This window comes from Jaculus jaculus, chromosome 5 (assembly GCF_020740685.1).
Source record: "Jaculus jaculus isolate mJacJac1 chromosome 5, mJacJac1.mat.Y.cur, whole genome shotgun sequence".
Taxonomy (NCBI): Eukaryota; Metazoa; Chordata; class Mammalia; order Rodentia; family Dipodidae; genus Jaculus; species Jaculus jaculus.
Genome location: NC_059106.1, coordinates 138041171 through 138062397, shown reverse-complemented (window position 1 = coordinate 138062397; position 21227 = coordinate 138041171). Strand labels below are relative to the sequence as shown.

The window sequence follows — 21227 nt, the reverse complement described above, 5'->3', positions numbered from 1 at the left end:
TCTCTTGACGAAGTACTATATGCTTATATAAAATATTTGGAAAATATGTAAGAAAGAAAATGAAGATAACTGATATTCTTACCCATACCAATGAACTTCTGACAACAGTTAAGAAAAATTTAGACATACAATAGTCAAGTTGTACAGAACCTTCATCGGGCAACATTTTCTTCATCTCTTTTTGGCTGCTTCCCTACCACACCCCCTTTCCCTTCAGGCTGAGGTACATCCACGCAAATCACAGCTACGTTGTTAGCGCTGAGTTTTTTTTCTTTTTTTCTTTTCTTCTTTTTGAGATAGCATCTCATTAGCTTCAAACTCAGAATCCTGAGTGCAGGGTTATACCAGTAAGCCTGGTTCTTCTTTCTGCTCGAGTGTGTGTGTGTGTGTGTGTGTGTGTGTGTATGTGTAACAGAAGTGGAAATACGTTATGCACTAGTTCTGGTCCTAAATTAGCCTCTGGCTCCTTTTATCTCCAATCATAGCTTGGCACTGGCCTGCTAATCCCTGAAGCAAACTCCTCCTATGAAGGCAACCATTGTGCAGTACTTAAAAATACTAGCATTAAGGTCAAAAAGATCTGACCTCAATTCCCAATTTGGTCACCTAACAGCTGTAAGGTCCTAGGAAAACTATTTAACTTCTTTGGACACTGCCTTCTTGGGTACCCAATGGATGAACAACATTCACCTAAAAGGGCTGTGTGGATTAGAACATAGGAGCATAGACATTCAGCACTGTTTGTGGCACAGGAAGCCCTCAGCAAAGGTCAGGAGGAAGAACTGTGTTCTGTGTGCTATAGGCAGAAAGCACGCCACAGGTTGTAGGTGTCTAGGATCCAATGTATCTATTACCTTCAAGTAACCTGTACTTTGGGATCCCAGACATCTCTGTCCAAAGCCCCGCTGCTAGCTCCATCCTCTGATCCCATATGGTGTTTCTGAGTATAAAATATCCCGTGTAGCCTCATATGTTTGTGATTAAGCCTCATACTAGTTGCTCAGCTGGTGGAGCCTTTGGGAAGTGGAGCCTTGGAGGGGCTGTGTTGCTGGGCGGGAGCCCCAATGGGTGGTCACTATTCACCTCTCGCTACTACCTTCCTGCTGATGTGTGAGGGGGTGAGCCAGCTTTTTGCTCATACCATATCATACTTTCTCTGCCATGATGGCACTTCCCCTAGCAACTGTAAGCCAAAGTAAACCCTGTCCTTCCGTGGCTGTTTCTAGTAGGGTATGTTGGCCCGGCAGCGAGAAGGCAAGTGCTCTACAGCCCATTTTCAGGTTGCGAAGGCAGAGGAGCACCCAGCTGAAGGCTGCTGAGGAAAAGGCTGGCAGCCACCGCATTCTCAGCACCGCAGGACAGGCAGGCCTGCAAATTCTGAGGTTCACTCAGGAAGGTGCAGGCACAGTGAACTCCACTTTGTATTCCAGAGCGCACACACACACACACACACACACAAAATACCTTCATCCATGTCTTTGGAAAACCGGTTGAGGATCCTTCCTGTGGGGGTAGTGTCAAAAAACTTCATAGGGCTCCGAAGGATCCTCCGGAAAAGCTCATCATGGAGCCGGGAGGAGGCTCTCAGTGTGCCCTGGGGAACAAAGGCAAAGTGATCAGGGACCAGACCTGGGGCATCAGGAAGGCTCAATTCCTACTACACTGACGGCCGCTCTGCAGGACATTCACCCCCAATGTTGGGCAAGTGCCAATGGTCAAGAAACATGGTGACTAACTGGAAAAACCTGAGGCTAATGGAGTACAACTCATTTCAGTAGTGTCATCTTGCTTAACACAGATGCCATGCCAAGCTCTGGCCACATAGTCACCAGGGAGAGGAGGCCCAGATGCCACCCAACATGGTGTACCTTGACAAAGACAACTCCACGAACAGCTTTGAGGATCAGCATGACTGCCATGGAGAGGGCGTAGATGCTGGCGTAGTACTGCATGAAGGGATTGTCTTTCATGTTATCACTCACAGAGCTCCTGTTCCCTCGAGTCACCGTGGTATTCTGTTTGGAGGTAAGATACCATGAAGCGAGATTCCTAAAGACAGCGAGAAGCCTCTGCCCAGGGCCACTTTCAGCTCAAAGAGAGGGACTATACGGAATGACCATGAATGTTGGTGTGGCAAACACAAGGCCAGCTTGTCACCCTTTTCTCTTTTCTAATAGATGAAAGCAGACAGCCTACAAGTCCTACTTACTGACCAGCTTTGGGCTGATCAGGGGTCTTGTTCTATTCTGGGAGACTATCTTTGCCTTCATCCTGAAATACCCTTATGCATTGTTTCCTCCTCTTCTTTTGAATGATAATTATTGTTTTTGAATGAGAGAGAAGGAGGGAGGGAGAATTGGTGTGCCAGGGCCTTAGCCACTGCAATAGAACTCCACATGTTTGTGCCACCTAGTGGGCATGTGCAATCTTGCGCTTGCCTCACCTTTGTGCATCTGGCTTACATGGGATCTGGAGAGTTGAACATGGGTCCTCAAGTCTTGCACACAAGTACCTTAACTGCTAAGACATCTCTCCGGCCCTTGAATTATTTTTTAAGTAATATATAAAAATATACAAGTAATAAATCTTAAAGGAGCGTCATATGTTTTTATGACTTCTTTTAAGTCAAAACTAGAGGGCTGGAGAGATGGCTTAGCAGTTAAGTGCTTGCCTGTGAAGTCTACAGACCCCAGTTCAAGGCTCAATTCCCCAGTACCCACATAAGCCAGATGCACAAGGTGGCTCATGCATCTGGAGTTCATCTGCAGTGGCTGAGAGCCCTGGTGCGTGCTCTCTCTCTCTCTCTCTTTCCCTCTCTCGTCACTCTCAAATATATAAATAAAAATAAACAAAGGAATTATGGATTAAAAAAATAAAAACCTGGAAAAGTTTTCCTAAGAACAGCTCAAGACTAGGGAGTGAAGGCCACATTCTCAGACATGCAACTCCCAGAGATGACTACCTTACCCCACTTCCTTGCTTGATCCAGTAGCTCAACCACCAGGTGCTAAAGGCAGTGCTGCCCACATTCAGCATGAAAAGGACCATGATGACCAAGAATGCCAAGGGTCCCCCTGCAGCCTGGATGTAAACACCATATACTGACCAGGGCACAGAACCCTGTCCCTTCTCCTCCAGCTGCACAAGCTGCCCTAGGAATGGGGAAAAAAAGAAAATGAACTTAGATGGGAAGAATGTGAAATGAAACTTCCTAGAAAGCCATGGATGTGGACTGGGTATCTTCACTGGGCCCAACAGATCCAGCCAACACAGTTTAATCATAAGAACTTAACCCTGAAGTCTGTTAACTAATTTAATTAAGCTGCAAATAATTAATTAACTAATCTGTAACCAGCTGATGGGGTGACTGGATAAGTTGTAGCTAATTAAGTTGATTTCCACTCTGTACTTCTGTTTTTCTATATAATGTTAACAGATCAAATTACTGGTAGGAGTTTTCAGAAACTGCTGTGGTTTTGGGAGCTGCCCAAATGGTGAATTGTTTTTGTTTTGTCCAAACGAACTCTATTCCTTTTACTTGGTCTATGGAATTTTCCCTTTAGTAAAAGCTACTCCCTCCCAAATGAAGTCATTTACATAGCAGCAGAATTCATAGGGGTCTACATTAGAATTACTTCCTCTTCATCAGAGCATTCATTCAACATTTGTCAAGCACCACTTTGTAAGATGGGTCCTGGAACATTAGAGGCTCCTGCCTTTGAGGATCTGGTTGAGGAAGGCACAGTCTGACGAGACAAAATAAAATGTACTAAATGCAACAACAGAGCTCTCTGCAGGGCAGCACAGGGTTACCCACGAAGTGTCTGCAACCTCTGTGAGGAGGTGTGGGTCGTCAGCAGGCATGTTTGAAGAAAGATTAATTTGTGTGTGTGTGTAGTCTTCACTGCTTTACAGCAATCCATTCAATTAGGTGCAGAGACAACAGGTAGACAAAATAACATGAGTACAGGCACAGAGGGGAAAAATTAACAAAACAGTATGTATGGACAGATAAGTTTGAATGCTTAAATTCAGCAATGATTAAAGATACTTTATTGACACACCCGCTTTCACTGCTGCAATGAAATCAGGCCCACTCCCAAGGCAGTGGCAAGCCAAGGAAAGTCCCTTGATTCAAACAGGCCCTTGGAAGATGCTTTTGCTAAAAAGCACTGATGCCTCACTTGGGCTCACCAGGGAAACAAAAGCAGAAACAGACCAGGAGAGCTCCTTTCATTTTGTGTCTGCCTCGTCCTGTGAGCCTCCTGGTCGACCGCTCACTTCTGCAGGTCAGCATGTTAGCCACTCAAGGCAAGTGTGACTAACCTATCATATTCCCTTCAAAGCTGAAGGCACAGAGGTTCAGGCAGACTGAATTCCAGAAAGAACAAAATCTCAAAAGACTCCCTCCACCCTATGAAAACAATTATCCATGAAGTTGAGGCTGCACCCAGGAACAGGAGTAATCATCTGGTAGAAACCAGATTGATCCCCTCAAATGACGAAAGACCACCTGGCAGAGCCTCGCCTTGACCAGGGCTGCCTAATTATATAGACCTCTGCCCCAGTTCTTCCTCTATTGAATCCTAAAGCTCATGCCAGTACCCCAAAGACAGACGTGGGGTTACTGTACCCTTCGATCTGTCCCTCCTCCCCATGTGTCACACGGAATAAATCTCTTTTCATTTCATCATAACTTGGTACGTTGGGGACAGGTGGCCGAGCCTAGCTTGTTAGGGTTGCCAGAGCAAGGACTTTTGCCCTAAAAATCAAATCACAAGGTAAGGAAGTGACTCTACAAAAAGAGAGCTTTAAAACTGCATTCTTTTTTTTTTCAAAGTTAATATGCAGCTTAAAACTCACAAAGATGAAAAGGTCTGCATTATTGTCAACAGCTTCTCAAACTCCCAAGATATACTTTTGTTGATAAGAAAAAGGGTTTGAAAAGCAGAACTGCAGGTTCTGGATAAGGAAACCCATGGAGGAAAACTGCCGGCTGTAGCTGCAACAGTGCCCTTTGATGTCCTGCCAGGACCAGGCGACGAGGCCGCTGGTCTAGCAGAACTGCCGAGGATGCGGCATGCTGCTGAGCACCGCTGTTCTGACTGGGACTCCCCGTCACGGCACAGAGGCCATCGGCAAGGAGGAAGGCGATAACCTGTACTCAGCTTTTCCTCACTCAGGATGACTCAGCTCTAATTACCCAGAACTGACTTCATCCTTTCTCTATCTGCTGAGAAAGCAAAGAATGAAAGGTCATTCCTATTGCCTTTCTGTTTAGGCAAACCTTAGGTGCCTCACAGTCTCCCTATATTATCTTGGACCTTTGTTCTCTGGAAATAACAAAGCTGGGCGCTCTAGTATACATGGTGCCATCAAGCACCCTCCAATCCCGTGACGTTACCCCTGCCAAACGACAAGAAGTGACTCCAAAAGGAGACGTTACCTTCCTCCGGCTTCACTGCTTTCTCCTTTTTGACCGATCCTGTTTTAGGACCCTTGTCTTGTGATTTCTTCTGTGAACCACTAGTTTCCTTTTTTGAATTAATCTAGCAATATGGGGGAAAAAAAGAGTCTCCAGTCATGAGGTGGCAATACAGAGGATCGTGATCCACAGGATACATATCAGAGAATCATTTATGAAGCTAGTATGAAAAAGATGTTAGCTGGGCGTGGTGGCGCACACCTTGAATCCCAGCATTCGGGAGGCAGAGGTAGGAGGATCGCGGTGAGTTCGAGGCCACCACATAGTGAATTCCAGGTCAACCTGGACTAGAATGAGATCCTACCTCAAAAAAAAAAAAAAAAAAAAAAAAGATGTGTGTGTGTGTGTGTGCGTGCGTGCGTGCATATTGAGATATTAAGATCAGGTTTCTTGTTTTTTTTTGTTTTTTTTTTTTTAATTTTTTATTTATTTATTTGAGAGTGACAGACACAGAGAGAAAGACAGATAGAGGGAGAGAGAGAGAATGGGCGCGCCAGGGCTTCCAGCCTCTGCAAACGAACTCCAGACGCGTGCGCCCCCTTGTGCATCTGGCTAACGTGGGACCTGGGGAACCGAGCCTCGAACCGGGGTCCTTAGGCTTCACAGGCAAGCGCTTAACCGCTAAACCATCTCTCCAGCCCAAGATCAGGTTTCTTTATGGAGCCCCATACTGGCCTTGAGCTCGCTCAGCCTGCAGAGTGGTAGGACCGCAGGTGTGTGCCACCGTGCCCAGCACATTTACTTTCTAAAAAGGGCCACCTATACTCATTTCTTGTGCTTCCTCAATTCCTTTAATCTTTGAGATTTGGGTTCCTACTCTGTTAGCCCATTCACATTTACTCATTCAAGACCCAACCTCAAAATGTGAAAGGTTTTATTTTATTCTTTCTTGCTAACTTGTCCAAAGTATTTGCATCGGAGTCACTTCCGTTCCTCCTGTCTCTGACTTGCCGCATCACTAAATCAAATCATGGATCTGAACATTTCTCATTGCTACCTCAGGAGAACCCCAAATTTCTTGGCTTTATTTGGCAGGACCTGCACATTCTTCCTCTGCTTTTCAATGTCATGAATATTCTAAAAAAAAAATTTTTTTTTGCTGGGCTAGCGAGATGGCTTAATGGTTAAATTGCTTGCCTGCAAAGCCTAACAACCTGGATTCATTTCCCCAGTGCCCACGTAAAGCCAGATGCACAAAGTGGCACATGCATTTGGAATTTGTTTGCAGTGCCTGGAGGCCTTGGTGTGCCCATTCTGTCTCTGTCTCTCTTCTATCTCTCTCTGCTTGTTAACAAATAAATAAAAATTTGTTTCTCTAAGATTTAATAAATGTAATCCTAAATGATCCAAAACTCATTCTGGACCTCCTGGCTCATACCTGTTATTATTACTTAATTACTACTTTTGATTGTTACACTCATAGGCCCCTTTCTAGTCCATCTGCTAATCCAGACCACTGTATAGCATATCAAACGGACTCAGAAGGACCAGCTCTTCCTGACAGATACTAGCCTCAGACCCAAAGAGCATTGGTAGACTGTCCCCCCAGGAGACAAGGAGGCCATCCCCTAATCTACCATTGCTTCAATCCAATTCCAAAAAGTGATCAACCTAACAAGCTCCTTATCTACCTCCCTTTTCTATAGTCATCCCTCCATTCCTTTTTTATTTTTAATGGGAACTTTAATATATGGATACACTGTAATTTGATCATGTCCCCATCACATTAACCTCTTTTGTCCCCAATCCACTGAGAACCCTCCTGTTTTAAGGTAGTCCTTCCTCTGTTTTGCTGTCTCATTCCTTTTGTCCTTCTCTGTCCTCAATGTCAAAATGTTGATGGGGGTCTGGAGAGATGGCTTAGTGGTTAAGCACGTGCCTGTGAAGCCTAAGGACCCTGGGTCAAGGCTCAATTCTCAGGACCCACGTTAGCCAGGTGCACAAGGGGGCATACATGTCTGGAGTTCGTTTGCAGTGGCTAGAAGCCCTGGCATGCTCATTCTCTCTCTCTATATATATATATATGTCTGCCACTTTCTCTCTGTTACTCTCAAATAAATAAATGAAAATGAACAGAAAAAAATTTTTTTAAACTGACTCTTTAAAAAAAATGTTGATGAGCTTAGAAGAGGTCTCTTAAGTGTAACAGTAATCACCACAGGGTCATGAATGTACCAACTGGTTCTTATCAGTAGGATCATGTCCTCCTTTCTCTACCCCTCCCCCCCATGAGGTAACGTCTCATTCTAGCTAAGGCTTACCAGGAATTCACTATATAGTCTCAGGGTAGCCTCGAATTCACAGTGATCCTTCTACCTCTGCCTTCTGAGTGCTGGGATTAAAGGTGTGCACCACCATGCCCTGCCTCTTTTCTCCCTCCCTCTCTCTCTCTCTCTCTCTCTTTTTAACTATTTTTACTTATTTGCAAGCAGAGAGAGACAGACAAAGAGAGAATGGGCAAGCCAGAGCCTCTAGCCACTGCAAAAGAACTACATATGCATGCACCTGCCACTTTGTGCATCTGGCCTTGCGAGGGTACTGGGGAATCAAATCCTAGTCATAAGACTTTGCAGGCAAGTGCCTTAACAGCTGAGCCATCTCGCCAGGCCCTTTTTCATTTTTTTTTAATATAAGCAAAAAGCCTGCAATGTTAGAACACAAGAGATCACTTTAAGAGCCCCACTGCTTGGGCTGAAAAGATTGCTTAGTGGTTAAGGCACTTTCCTGCAAAGCCAAAGGACCTAGTTTCGATTTCCCAGGACCCACATAAGCCAGATGCACAAGGTGGTGCATGTGTCTAGAGTTTGTCGGCAGCAGCTGATGGTCCTGACATGCCCATTCTCTGTGTGTGTGTGTCTCTCTCTCTTCCTTTCTTTCTCTATCTGCCTCTCTCTCAAATAAATAATTAAAAAAAAAAAAAAAAGAACTTCACCGCTGCCTGAACTGAGTTGAGGCCACCCTGATTTACAGTATACTCTCTTATCTATGTGCCCAACCTCCAACCTGCTGTGGCCAGGGAGACCCTAGCCCACCTCAGTTATGGCTCCCATCTCATGCCTCTGTGACTCCTGGCATGGAGCCTGAGTCACACAGTTAAACTTTCCCTCCTCCTCCTCTACAAAGTTGTAAAATCCAAACAATCCCCTCGCTTTTGTCCTTCTGAAGGTAGAGCCATTCTCTGGCTTTAGTGACCCCTCCATGTTCTTCCACGGCAGACTAAACCCTCCTCTGACAAATCTTTTCCCCCAGAGAAAGAAGCATGTACCAGTGTTCCTCTCTGCTAAGCTGCCCCTTCTTCTCAATTTTACACAAGTTACTTAATTAATGCAATGTCCCAATGTCATCTATACCATCCTCTCCCTTTTTGAGGTAGTCTATTGATGCTCTTTGAGTCAGAGGCTAAAGCCCAGGACGGTCTCAGTATAACTAAGGATGGCCTTGACTTCCTAATCCTCCTGCCCCACCTCCTAAGTACTCAGATTACAAGTGCGTGCCACCACTTCTGGCTCCCGTTACTAATATGAAGAAGAAACTGGGCTGGAGAAATGGCTTAGTGGTTGAGGAACTTGCCTGCAAAGCCAAAGGACCCAGGTTCAATTCCTCAGTACCCACATAAAGCCAGATACACAAGGTGGTACATGTGTCTGGAGTTCATTTGCAGTGGCTAGAAGACCCATTTTCTCTCTATATATGCCTCTTTCTCTCTCTCACATAAATAATAAATGAATGAGGCCAGGCATGGTGGCAAATGCCTTTAATCCCAGCACTTGGGAGGCAGAGGTAGGAGGATTGCCATGAGTTCAAGGCCATCCTAAGACTACCAAGTGAATTCCTGGTCAGCCTGGACTACAGCAATAATCTACCTTAAAAAAACAAAATAAATAAATAAAACAATAAATGAATGAATAAATAAACAAACAAAAAAAAATCCCACCAATCATGAATGGTTAGTTTCACCGGACCAGAAATCAAGTGGGGAGAGACTCCTAGCAAACATCCCAAGAACTTTATGCTTTCAACTCATCCCAGTATCAAAATGACCTCGTGACCAAGCAGGCAGCTTAGAGCCCAGCCCAAGTCACCCTTGAGATCCTGGGTGACAACAGAACAGTGACAAGAAGCAAAAGCAACCTTTGTGGCCAGTGCCAAGTATACCCTGTGTTATGCCTGACATGGAGGTTGAGTGAAGCACCCTAAGTCCGCACTTGTGGGTGCTGCACAGGAGGTGGGTGCAAACAGAAAGCACCTTGGAAGTCCACGCCCCCTCATCAGCAAGCTGCATAGCTTTTCTGAGATTCAGTTTCATCCTCTCCAAAAGTGGGGGACAATCACATTTGATCACAAAACTCCAGGAAATGCCTAAATGTGTGATATCCATAACGTGCCTAATCCAGTGACTGGTATTAGTTTATACGTTAAGTGCCAAGCCAGCAACCAGGATACCATGATCATCCCCAAATGTATGCAAGATTTTATTTCCTTCCCCTGTCACCTGAGTCGCATGGTTATTCAAAAAGCCTCACACCAGGCTGGAGAGATGGCATAGCAGTTAAGGCAATGCCTGTGAAAGCCAAAGGACCCAGGTTCAATTCCCCAGGACCCACGTAAGCCAGATGCACAAAGTGATGCATGCATCTGGAATTCATTTCCAATGGCTGAAGGCCCTGATGTGCCCATTCTCTCTCTCTGCCTCTCTCTCTCTCTCTCTCAAATAAATAAAATACATTACACCAATGGAATTTAGGGAACAGCATGTTGTCCTCAGTAAGGGAAGCTGGCACAGCACCCCTATGTTGCTCTCCTAGAGGAGAATCATCATGTGACCACAGCACAGCAGTATGGTCTTAGGAAAACAGACCAAGTTCAACTCAGTTTTTCTCCGGCTCTATTGTTCTGCCTCCCCTAGGTTGAAAGGAGACACAAACCCAGAAAGCCTTACCTCCACTGGGGGTGTCTCTCCCAGCAACAGGTTATTAAAAATGGTAGCATAATCTCCATTAAAATTCATCAGTTCCTCATGGGTACCTCTTTCCGTGATACAACCCTCTTTCATGAAGATCACTTCATCACAATCAACGAGGTACTAGACACAAAGGCAAGGATAAAACAGCCTTACTAATATTGGTACAAATATTTCAATTCAGTATGTCTCAATCAGAGGTGATTCAGCTGCCCAGGGGACATTCGACGACATCTGAAGACATTTTAGGTTGTCAAAATGAGGGTTGGAGGTAGCACTGGGCACATTAATTCATTGAGGCCCAGATACAGAACAACCCTTCCCACCAAAGAACCACCAGCCTCAAATGTCACAGCACCAACGCTGACAGGCCCCGCTTTGGTTTATTGTGCCTTGTGATGGAGGCCAAGAAGCATTTCCTAGGTTTTCTGATGGTGGAACTACACAAACCTCCCATTAAATTTTATAGCCTAGCCGGGCGTGGTGGCATACTCCTTTAATCCCAGCACTTAGGAGGCAGAGGTTGGTGGATCACCATGAGTTCGAGGCCACCCTGAGACTACAGAGTAAATTCCAGGTCAGCCTAGACTAGAGTGAAAGCCTACTTAAAAAAAATAAAATAAAATAAAATAAATTATAGCCTTTCATTGTACCCAGAAGTATACGGAATTACAGGTTTTCTGGAGCAGAATGGGGATTGGGCTCTCATACTTGACAACTCAAGTGAAAACAAATTTAAGCAGATCTCCAAAGTAGCTTCCTGCCATAGAATGAAAGGGACAAGAGCTTGTAGCCCATGCAGTTCCCACATACAGATAAAAACACAATGCTTTCCAACAGACTAACTCATATCTCAAGTCTACATTCATCCACTCTTCTCCTTGCTATTCTACATGCAGAACCTATTATGATCCAAGGTTCTCTGATTCAGATGGCCAACTGATACACTGATATGACAGCTTTACTGGTACAAAGGACCAGGAGGCCAATTGCTGAGGAAATAAAAACAGTTGATTCCAGGAATCTCTAGTCATCTCCCAAAGATACCTGGGCCAAGCCCACCTTTCCGTGTCTTATTTCCCAAGCCACAGTGCCTATGAAGAGTGCACCTTACCTGTAACTGGTGTGTAACAAACAGAACTGTCTTGGACTTGAGGTGCTTCCGGATAGCACTGTTGAAGATGTGGTTGCCCACATGGGCATCTAAGGCACTGAGCGGGTCATCAAGGATGTAGATGCTCCTGTCACTATACAAGGCCCGGGCAAGACTGATCCTCTGGCGCTGTCCACCACTCAGGTTGGCTCCTCTCTCTCCAATCTATAGGAGCCCAAAAGCAAAGTAAAGATTCTAGCTTAAGTCTGCAACAGTGCTTAGTTACCTCAATCATCCCTCATCTCCCCAACCCAAATGGTCTCCTTCTCTTTAATCCTCTCCTGGATGGGCTGCCACTGTGATCTTTCCAGGAACTGGGGGGAAGGAGCAGTCCACAACCATCTGAGTCCCAATCAGACCTAGGTGTGGCCTTGCCATTGCCGTTGGTCATTCATTTCCAGTCCACAGTGCACAAAAAACTTTCTAAACCACAAAGCTGACCATGTCTCACCCTTGCTTAAAATTCTTTAGGAACACTGGGGGGGGGGGACACATGCCAAGGCCTCCAGGCACTGCAAACGAACTTCAGATACATATGCCACCATGTGTATCTAGCTTATGTGGATTCTGGGGAATTGAACTGGGGCAAGGGTACACAGGCTTTAAAGGCAAGTGCCTTAACCACTAAGACATCTCTCCAGTCCCCAGTAGAGCTCTTCTTAATCGGATTATCTTGCGCCTATTTATCTGGGTATCTTGTCCCCTTAACTATAAGCCTCTTGTGCATGCAGACTTATCTTGTTCCTTTATATTTTCAGTGCCAGGCAGCTGCTGTGAATGTCAATGACACACAAGGACCTGATGCTACTACACAAATAAATGGTCAAATGTGGACTTATTTTAAAAATTCTTGTTCTTAAAAAACAGAAAATTAGCAGGCATGGTGGTACACACCTTAAATCCCAGCACTTGGGCTGGAGAGATGGCTTAGCGGTTAAGCGCTTGTCTGTGAAGCCTAAGGACCCCGGTTCAAGGCTTGGTTCCCCAGGTCCCACGTTAGCCAGATGCACAAAGGGGCGCACGCGTCTGGAGTTCGTTTGCAGAGGCTGGAAGCCCTGGCGCACCCATCCTCTCTCTCTCTCCCTCTATCTGTCTTTCTCTCTGTGTCTGTCACTCTCAAATAAATAAATAAATAAAAATTAAAAAAAAAAAAGTATTTAAATCCCAGCACTTGGGAGGCGGAGGTTAAGAGGATTGTCATGAGTTCCAGGACACCCTGAGACTACATAGTGAATTCCAGGTCAGCCTGAGCTAGAGTGAAACCCTACCTCAAAAAACCAATGTGGGGGGGGGAGGTTAGAAAAGCTCAGCTATTTGGTGTTTGTTTGCAGTAGCACAAGACCATGGCATGTCCATATATGTACACATGTGCAAAATAAATAGGTAAATAAACAGCATCTCCCCAGTCTGGTTTGAGGGGTTTAACTGAAGTCAGCCGCACAAAAGGGTCATATTCACGAACCTCAGGACAGCTCACAGAAAACAAGCTTCAACACTGAAGAGCATGAGCTGGTCTTGAGGCAGCCCTCTTGACCCTGCTCCCTGGCAGAGAAGCTAGCTAAGGAGGGTTTGTTCTAAGGGCTCTCTCTCTCTCTAATGAAGAGGACTGTAGAAATGACATCTATGGAAGAGGCTCAACATGACTCATTTTAAAAATATTGAGATTTGGGCTAGAGAGATGGCTTGGTGGTTAAGTGCTTGCCTGTGAAACCAGAGGACCCCGGTTCGAGGCTTGATTCCCCAGGACCCACGTTAGCTAGATGCACAAGGGGCGCATGTGTCTGGAGTTCGTTTGCAGTGGCTGGAAGCCCTGGCACATCCATTCATTTTCTCTCTCTCTCTGCCTGTCACTCTCAAATAAAATAAATAAAAATTAAAAAAGAAATAAGGATTCCTTAAAATATTTAAAAAATAAAATAAAATATTTAGATTTGCCGGGCATGGTGGCATACACCTTTAATCCCAGCACTTGGGAGGCAGAGGTAGGAAGATCGTTGAGAGTTCGAGGCTACCTTGAGACTACAGAGTGAATTCCAGGTCAGCTTGGGCTAGAGTTAGACCCTACCTCGAAAAACCAAAAAACAAAAAAAACACCAAAAACATATACATATATATTTATAAATATTTAAATTTATAAATATGTAAAAATATTTGGGGCTAACCCCCCCCAACAACTCTGAGCCAACAATGACACTTTGCTTAAAATCTACATAATGTATGAAATGCTTGTATACTTAAAACAGTAGTGTTCATACTCCTTTGCTAATAAATCTTTCCTAACTCAGGGGCCCAATGAAAGCAAAGCCATGTGGCTCTTTTCCCAGTCATCAGATGCAGTTCCAGAGGGGAGCTCAGGCACAGCTTCTAAGCCTTCCACAGCCCTCTCTGCTAATCATGCTTCTGCGGTCTGTCGGGGACAGAAGGCCCGTACCTCAGTCAGGTCACTGTTGGGGAGAATGGCCAGGTCAGGCCTCAGGCAACAGCTGTTCAGCACTGAGTTGTATCTGAAGGACACAAAGGGACATTCGTCAGGGACTTGGTTAAAGCAGAGCTTGTTGCCTCTCCCATGGTCAAGATGGAAAACAAATATTTCTTACCTTTCTTCATCAAATTCTTTTCCAAAGAGGATATTGTCTCTCAAAGTGGCATTGAGGATCCAGGCCTGCTGGGCTACATATGCGAAGGTTCCACTGATTGCAATGCTGCCCTCCAGAAGTGTCATCTAGGAGAAAGACACCACCCAGTGACATCCCAACTCAAACCATCACCCTACGCCAACAAATCCCCACATTCTACAAGTATGGAGTACATCTCTGCTCCAGATACGGAATCAGCAGCAAAGGAAATCAAAGTTCTCCTTTTTTTTTTTTTAAAACAATTTTTTAATTAATTTATTTATTTGAGAGCAACAGACAGAGAGAGAAAGACAGATAGAGGGAGAGAGAGAGAATGGGCGCGCCAGGCCTCCAGCCTCTGCAAACAAACTCCAGACGCGTGCGCCCCCTTGTGCATCTGGCTAATGTGGGACCTGGGGAACTGAGCCTCGAACCAGGGTCCTTAGGCTTCACAGGCAAGCGCTTAACCGCTAAGCCATCTCTCCAGCCCAAAGTTCTCCTTTTTTATGAGATGGGACCCCAGCATAATACGCAACTTGACTGAACCCGCACACTTCACTCAGCAGCCCACTGGTCGTTTTAGACCCTCCTCCTAACTGCACACTGGTTTCAGGATGGCACACAGCAGGAAGACACTGTCAGAAGTCCCCTGGGGAGGACGTTGTAAGGATTCACAGCCAGAGCCTGACTCACAGTGAAGGTGAGCCAACTCATCTACAGATTTCACCCAAGATGTTGGCTAGACTAGCTGCTTCTGAGGGAAATTATAGGTCATACATTAGCTTGTCTCTTACAATATCCACATAAGGACGCAGGCCTTCCCTTCCCTTATACATGAAGGGGCTGCATGATGTGTTTCCAGTCACAGTGCTTGATACAAACCAATTTATTCATTTTATCCTGGTGCTCTGTGAGCCCAACAGTAGACATCTGTCTTGGATTAAGGATACTATAGCTTTGAACCAAAGTTTCATTAGGGGCGTATGCAGGCCTTGCGTAGATAAGCTTGTCCTTGAGGACACATCACGTGTGGTGCACATGACGGGCACACCTGCCGCAGACCATGACACAGTCAGCTCCAAACCATGGGAAGAAGGGATTTATTTCAAGCTTACAGATCCAGGGGAAGGTTCCATAGTGGCAGAGGAAGCTAGGCCCCTTTCATAGATCCACAAAGAGAAAAACCACCAAGAGCAAAAGAGCAGGGCCCCAGGCCGACTTCACTCTGCACACCTTAGGCTGGAAGTCACATCCGCCCCCACCCCCGACCCCCCAGGCAGGAGTCTCCCCAACTTCAATTTTATTAACACCTGCGTCTATTAGGGGACAGAAATTCAAGCTACCCCATGTACCTAATCACCCACAAACTGGCAAGCAATCCACTGTACGTGTCAAAGTGTTCCGAAATTCATCTCTGCTGGCTGCTGCTACGCAAACACCCCCACGCAACACTGTCAGCCAAGAATTAAACACTAGAGAAGTGGGGGTGACCTGCATTACCAGCCTCCCTGTGAGAGAGAGGGCGGCAGGATTTGACCCAAAAGCTAAGTTCCATTGGTTTTCAACTTACCACTTACAGGTCAGTCCCTGAAAAAGGAGCATTTTGCTAGATGGCTGAGCAGCACTTTGAGAGCATCGAGTCCTAACCACTAGGCCACCAGGAGTGTCAGCCTGAGTTGCGCTTTGGACCTTTTCTGACTATGCTGAGCTGCCATCTCTGTCTCCTCGTTACTGGCCCTCAAATCTGCCTCATTATGTGAAATCACCTGGCAACATTTTTTTGTTCATTTTTTATTTATTTATTTGAGAACGACAGACATAGAGAGAAAGGCAGATAGAGGGAGAGAGAGAGAGAATGGGCGCGCCAGAGCTTCCAGCCGCTGCAAACGAACTCCAGACGCGTGCGTCCCCTTGTGCATCTGGCTAACGTGGGTCCTGGGGAACCGAGCCTTGAACCGGGGCCCTTAGGCTTAACAGGCAAGCGCTTAACCACTAAGCCATCTCTCCAGCCCACCTGGCAACATTTTTGCTCTTCACAAAGTCTCACAACCTGACAATGTCATAAAGCAGAATACAGTCCTGTGCTTTGAGGGCACCACAGCCCATCTAAGGTAGCCAGTGCCAAACAGGACAAGGAAATAGTCCCCAACTTATGAGCTACAGAAACATCCACCTCTCTCCCATTCGTCTTATCTTTAACACAGATAAGCAACTTAGAGGACCTTATCTATTTGGGGCTAGCAACAGTCCTGGATCTATCCTCAGCTCAACTGTCTTAGTCAAGGTAGTTTAACTCATATTTAAAAGCACATGGGTAAAATTTAAAAAAATAAGCTGTGTGTGGTAGTGCACGCCTCTAATCCCAGCACTCAGGAGGCTGAGATAGGTGATTCACAGTGAGTTCGAGGCCACCCTGAGACTACACGGTGAATTCCAGGTCAGCCTGAGCTAGAGCGAGACGCTACCTTGAAAAATAAAAAAAAAAACAAAAAACAAAAGCATATCAGCACCCTGGTTTCCTCTCACGCTGGGATCCCAAACATTATTAAAGATAATCTATCCCAGCTCAGAGTCCTTGCTCCTTGTCTCTTACTCTCAGTACCTGCAGAGCCCCTCGATGCACGGTTTACTCCCTGCCGTGTGGTCTCCCTCTGGACACAACTCCCTGAAGGAGTAACGATCCGAAAGATTAGGCTGAGGGTCAATGAACCATACTCCTGAATGAACTCACTTAAACACTCTGCGGCACTATGGGATGTTTGGTTCTCTCTAGTCTCTGCCACTTCTCAAAACAGACTAGTCCAGCTATGACACTCAGTAACTACCTCCTGAAGGCATGGGAACAAATGACACCAGGGGGGACACTGATCAGCCACTCATGCAGTGTCCTCTGCACTCCTTTCCAGTCACTGGTCTACTGAGGGTGGTAGTGGGGGAACTGGCACAGACAAGGGCCCTTGTTTCCATCTCTTCAGCAAATGAGCCCATTGGTCATGAAAAGCTGCTAAGCAGAGCCCTAAGAAAGAAGCAGAAAATGACAAGGAAATAACAAAAATCTTACCTGGCCTAAAATGGCTGAAATGAGAGAGGTTTTTCCACTTCCCACACTGCCACAGATCCCAACCAGTTTACCCTGGACAAAGCAAACCAAGACAGGAAGTCATTATGAGATACCAGGCACTCAGCCTGGGGACTTGCAATTTCTAGGAGGAAAAATGCATTAGTCTATAAACACAGGACTCTCTTAGCTGCTTGCTACATAGGAAAGCCCTTTGGAAAAATCAAATGCCACACACATTATGGTTTTCCACAATCACTCCGGTCTCCAACTTTGCTGGTTATCTATGCTTTTTTAATATTTTATTTTTATTTATTTGACAGAGAGAAAGAGGGAGAGGAGGAGGAGAGAGAGAATGAGTGCACTAGAACCCCCAGCTGCTGCAAAAGGACTCCAAATACAGGCACCACCTTGCACAGCTGGCTTACGTTGGTCCTGGAGAATCGAAACTAGGTCCTTTGACTTTTCAGGCAAGTGCCTTAACTGTTAAGCCATCCCACCAGCCCTCTATGCTTTTTTAAAAAAATTTATTTATTTGCAAGCAGAGAGAGAAGAGAGAGAGAGAGAGACAGGGAGGGAGAGAGAGAGAATGGGCATGCCAGGACCTCCAAGCTGCTACAAATGAACTCCAGATGCATGTGCCATTCTGTGCATCTGGCTTTATGTGGGTACTGGGGAATTGAACCTAGATCATTAGGCTTTGCAGACAAGCACCTTAACTGCCAAGCCATCTCTCCAGCCCTCTATGCTTTGTTTGTTTTAATTACTGCTGGGTTTTTTTTTGGAAAAAAAAAAAACTATGGCTCTTGAAAATTGTAATTTTTCTGCTATTTATGAATTACCTTCAGTAAAAATTACATGCATTAGTACAACCATTTTTTCTGCAAAATATTTCCAAAACTCTGAGAAATACCTATGCCATCAATCCCAAAAGAACGTTGAAAGATAAAAACCCAAGCCTAGCCAGGCGTGGCGGCACACGCCTTTAATCCCAGCACTCGGGAGGCAGATGTAGGAGGATCACCATGAGTTCAAGGCCACCCTGAGACTCCATAGTGAATTCCAGGTCAGCCTGGGCCAGAGTAAGACCCTACCTTGAGAAAAAAAACAAAACCCGAGAATACTTAATAGGTTGATATTGTATATATGTAAGTACAATAATTGTAATGGGAGGTAATATGATGGAGAATGGAATTTCAAAGGGAAAGTGTGGGGGTGGGGAGGGAGGGAATTACCATGGGACTTTTTTTATAATTATGGAAAATGTTAATAAAAATTTAAAAATTAAAAAAAAAACCCAAGCCTGCCTGTGATTAACTAAATATAGTCATCCCTTAGTATCCTTGGTGGTGGGGGGCTGGGTCAGGACCCCATAAGATACCACAATCTACAGATGTTCTCCATACAGAACAGTACAGTATTTGCATATGGCCATGCATGTACGTTCCTAGTGACTATATATTATCTCTAGATTATATATAAGATTCAATACAATGTAAGTACTATCTAAATAGTTGCTACATATTGTTCAGGGAAAAATGACAAGAACATGTTCAGTAGACACAACTTCCCTCAAATCTCTCTATCTGTTGGTGGCTGGAATGTGTAGGCACAGAACCCATGGATACGGAGGACTGACTGTGTCCTCAGGTAAGATAATGGGTTCTCCACTGGCAGTATTGAAAGTTTACAAAGACAGATGGATGACTTTTGAAAAAGGGTCACTTGTCTAACAGCCCCTTATAAACTCCCCAAGTCCCTGAGGAAAGAGGGAGGATGGGTGGGTGGTGGTGCTGAAGGAACAACCACTTCCGGAGGCAGATAGCATGTGACTAGAATCCCAGTTCTACCAGCACCGGCTAATTGTGTGCCCCTTCCCTAATGTCCCAAACCAACAGTCTGTCTGGCTCCCTGACTTGGCTGTGGGCATCTGAGGAATGGGTTGCTCTCACTGAATCAAGTACGATGAATGGGACGTAATGAAAGGATGCTGAACAAGAGTGGTTTTGACATTGTTCGGGAGTGGGAAAAATAACTACAAAGTTGTCTATGATCTCTAGAGGGCAAATGAAGATCAAGAGACAAAATGGAAGCCGGACGTGGTGGCGCACGCCTTTAATCCCAGCACTCGGGAGGCAGAGGTAGGAGGATTGCCATGAGTTCAAGGCCACCCTGAGATGACAGAGTTAATTCCAGGTCAGCCTGGACCAGAGTGAGACCCTACCTCGAAAAACCAAAAAAAAAAAAAAAAAAAAGAGACAAAATGGAAGAGTAAGTTTCAGCTGAAAAATGAGAATTCTCAAGCTGGAGAGATGGCTTAGCAGTTAAGGTGTTTGCCTGTGGAGCCTAAGGGTTCGTTTCGCCAGTATCCACATAAGATGTACAAGGTGGCACATGTGTTTGGAGTTCATTTGCAGTGGCTATAGGCCTTAGTGCACCCCTTCTCTTTCTCTATTTGCCTCTTTCTCCCTCTGTCTTTCAAAATAAATAAATATTTAAAAATATGAAAATTCTTAGGTGGGCATGGTGGCACACACCTTTAATCCCAGCACTCGGGAGGCAGAGGTAGGAGGATCTCTGTGAATTTGAGGCCACCCTGTGACTACATAGTGAATTTCAGGTCAGCCTGGGCTAGAGAGAGACCCTACTTCGAAACACCAAAAAGAGAGAGAGAGAGAATTCTCTAGAAGAGCTGATTAGTGATCTAACAGAGCTGCTTTAACAATCAAGAATGATAGCTGGGCTGGAGGGATGGCTTAGCAGCTAAGGCATTTGCCTGAAAAGCCAAAGGACCCAGGTTCAGTTACCCAGGACCCACGTTAGCCAGATGCACAAAGGGTGCATGTGTCTGGAGTTCATTTGCAGTGGCTAGAAGCCCTGGCATGCCCATTCTCTCTTTCGCTCTCTCTCTCTCCCCCTCTCTTTCTCTGTCAAATAAAAAAAAATATTTAAAAAAAAGAATGATAGCTATTAAAATGAAACCAGGTGCTGAGTAAAGTACCCATAAATATGGTGAGCTACGCTGGGAACTTCAAGAGGACACTAAGGACGATCTCCCCCTTTGCTTATGGTTGTCAAGAGCAGGCAGCTTTCTGCTCTCTCCTCATTCTAGCTCTCAATTTGCTCAACGTGCCCCTAGTTAGCTGCTGACGATGATATTAACCATATTCAAACCTACTTCATGTTGTAGATGAGCTTTTCTCACTGCCTCCATTTCCACCCCCCTTGGTCTGAGACATCTTCCCCTCCTACACTGCTTGCAGAAACCCACACAGGGCAGAATCCTGGAGAATCTGAGTGTTTCATTTCCTTGTTGGTAAAATGAGCTTAAGATTAGTGGTTGTTAATTCTACTGTTAAATGCTTAACTACTGCTCTGGAATTAGCGCTGGTTCAAAAACACTCACAGGCACTGATGGAAGGGAAGGCAGCTGCCTATTCTTTTCAGATCGGAATGGGTGGCACAGCGGAGGAACCGCAGGTGGGGAAAGGTGGGGGCAGGTGACTCACCTCCTCAACCTCCAAGTCAATGCTATACAGGGTCCTCTGCAGGCGCAGGCTACCCATGTGGATTGGTTTGCCTTCTTCCTCGTCAGGACTGGGACGCTCGTCGCTATCCAGGAGAAGGTGGCCTTTCTGCTCAGCCAGCACCGCCTGCTGTTCAGCGTGCTGCAGCTGTCTCGCCTTCTCTTTCTTGCCCTTGGCAGCCCTCTTGTCTTTTTTCATTTTGGGGGTCAGCTTGGGCGAGTTCTGGATACTGGAGTGGGAGGAGTCCCATGCCAAGGTGGCATTTTTCATCTCTATCTTGATGTGAGGATTGGTCGGTTTGCTCTTTATCATGTGAACCTCCTCCATTAGAAACAAACTCTGATAGGAGTTGTGAGAGAGGTGCAAAGATGAGACACTGGATCAAGACCAGGGAGACAAGCCTAGGGAGTACACTCACGTAGCAAAACA

The 21227-nt window shown here is 45.5% G+C and overlaps 1 protein-coding gene across 4 annotated transcripts in view; it reads right to left on the bottom strand.

Annotated features, from left to right (window-relative positions):
- Positions 1-21227, bottom strand: part of Abcc5 (ATP binding cassette subfamily C member 5) — a 98397-nt gene that overhangs the window by 32198 nt on the left and 44972 nt on the right. For all 4 annotated transcript variants that reach the window (XM_045149038.1, XM_045149039.1, XM_045149041.1 and 1 more), the window contains 10 exons: positions 20781-21137; positions 17275-17346; positions 14196-14320; positions 14030-14102; positions 11560-11763; positions 10425-10568; positions 5447-5549; positions 2968-3152; positions 1869-2015; positions 1465-1594 (listed from right to left, as the gene is read on the bottom strand). In XM_045149038.1, the coding sequence (XP_045004973.1) occupies positions 1465-1594; positions 1869-2015; positions 2968-3152; positions 5447-5549; positions 10425-10568; positions 11560-11763; positions 14030-14102; positions 14196-14320; positions 17275-17346; positions 20781-21137 (1540 nt within the window). The remainder of the gene's footprint in view (positions 1-1464; positions 1595-1868; positions 2016-2967; positions 3153-5446; positions 5550-10424; positions 10569-11559; positions 11764-14029; positions 14103-14195; positions 14321-17274; positions 17347-20780; positions 21138-21227) is intronic.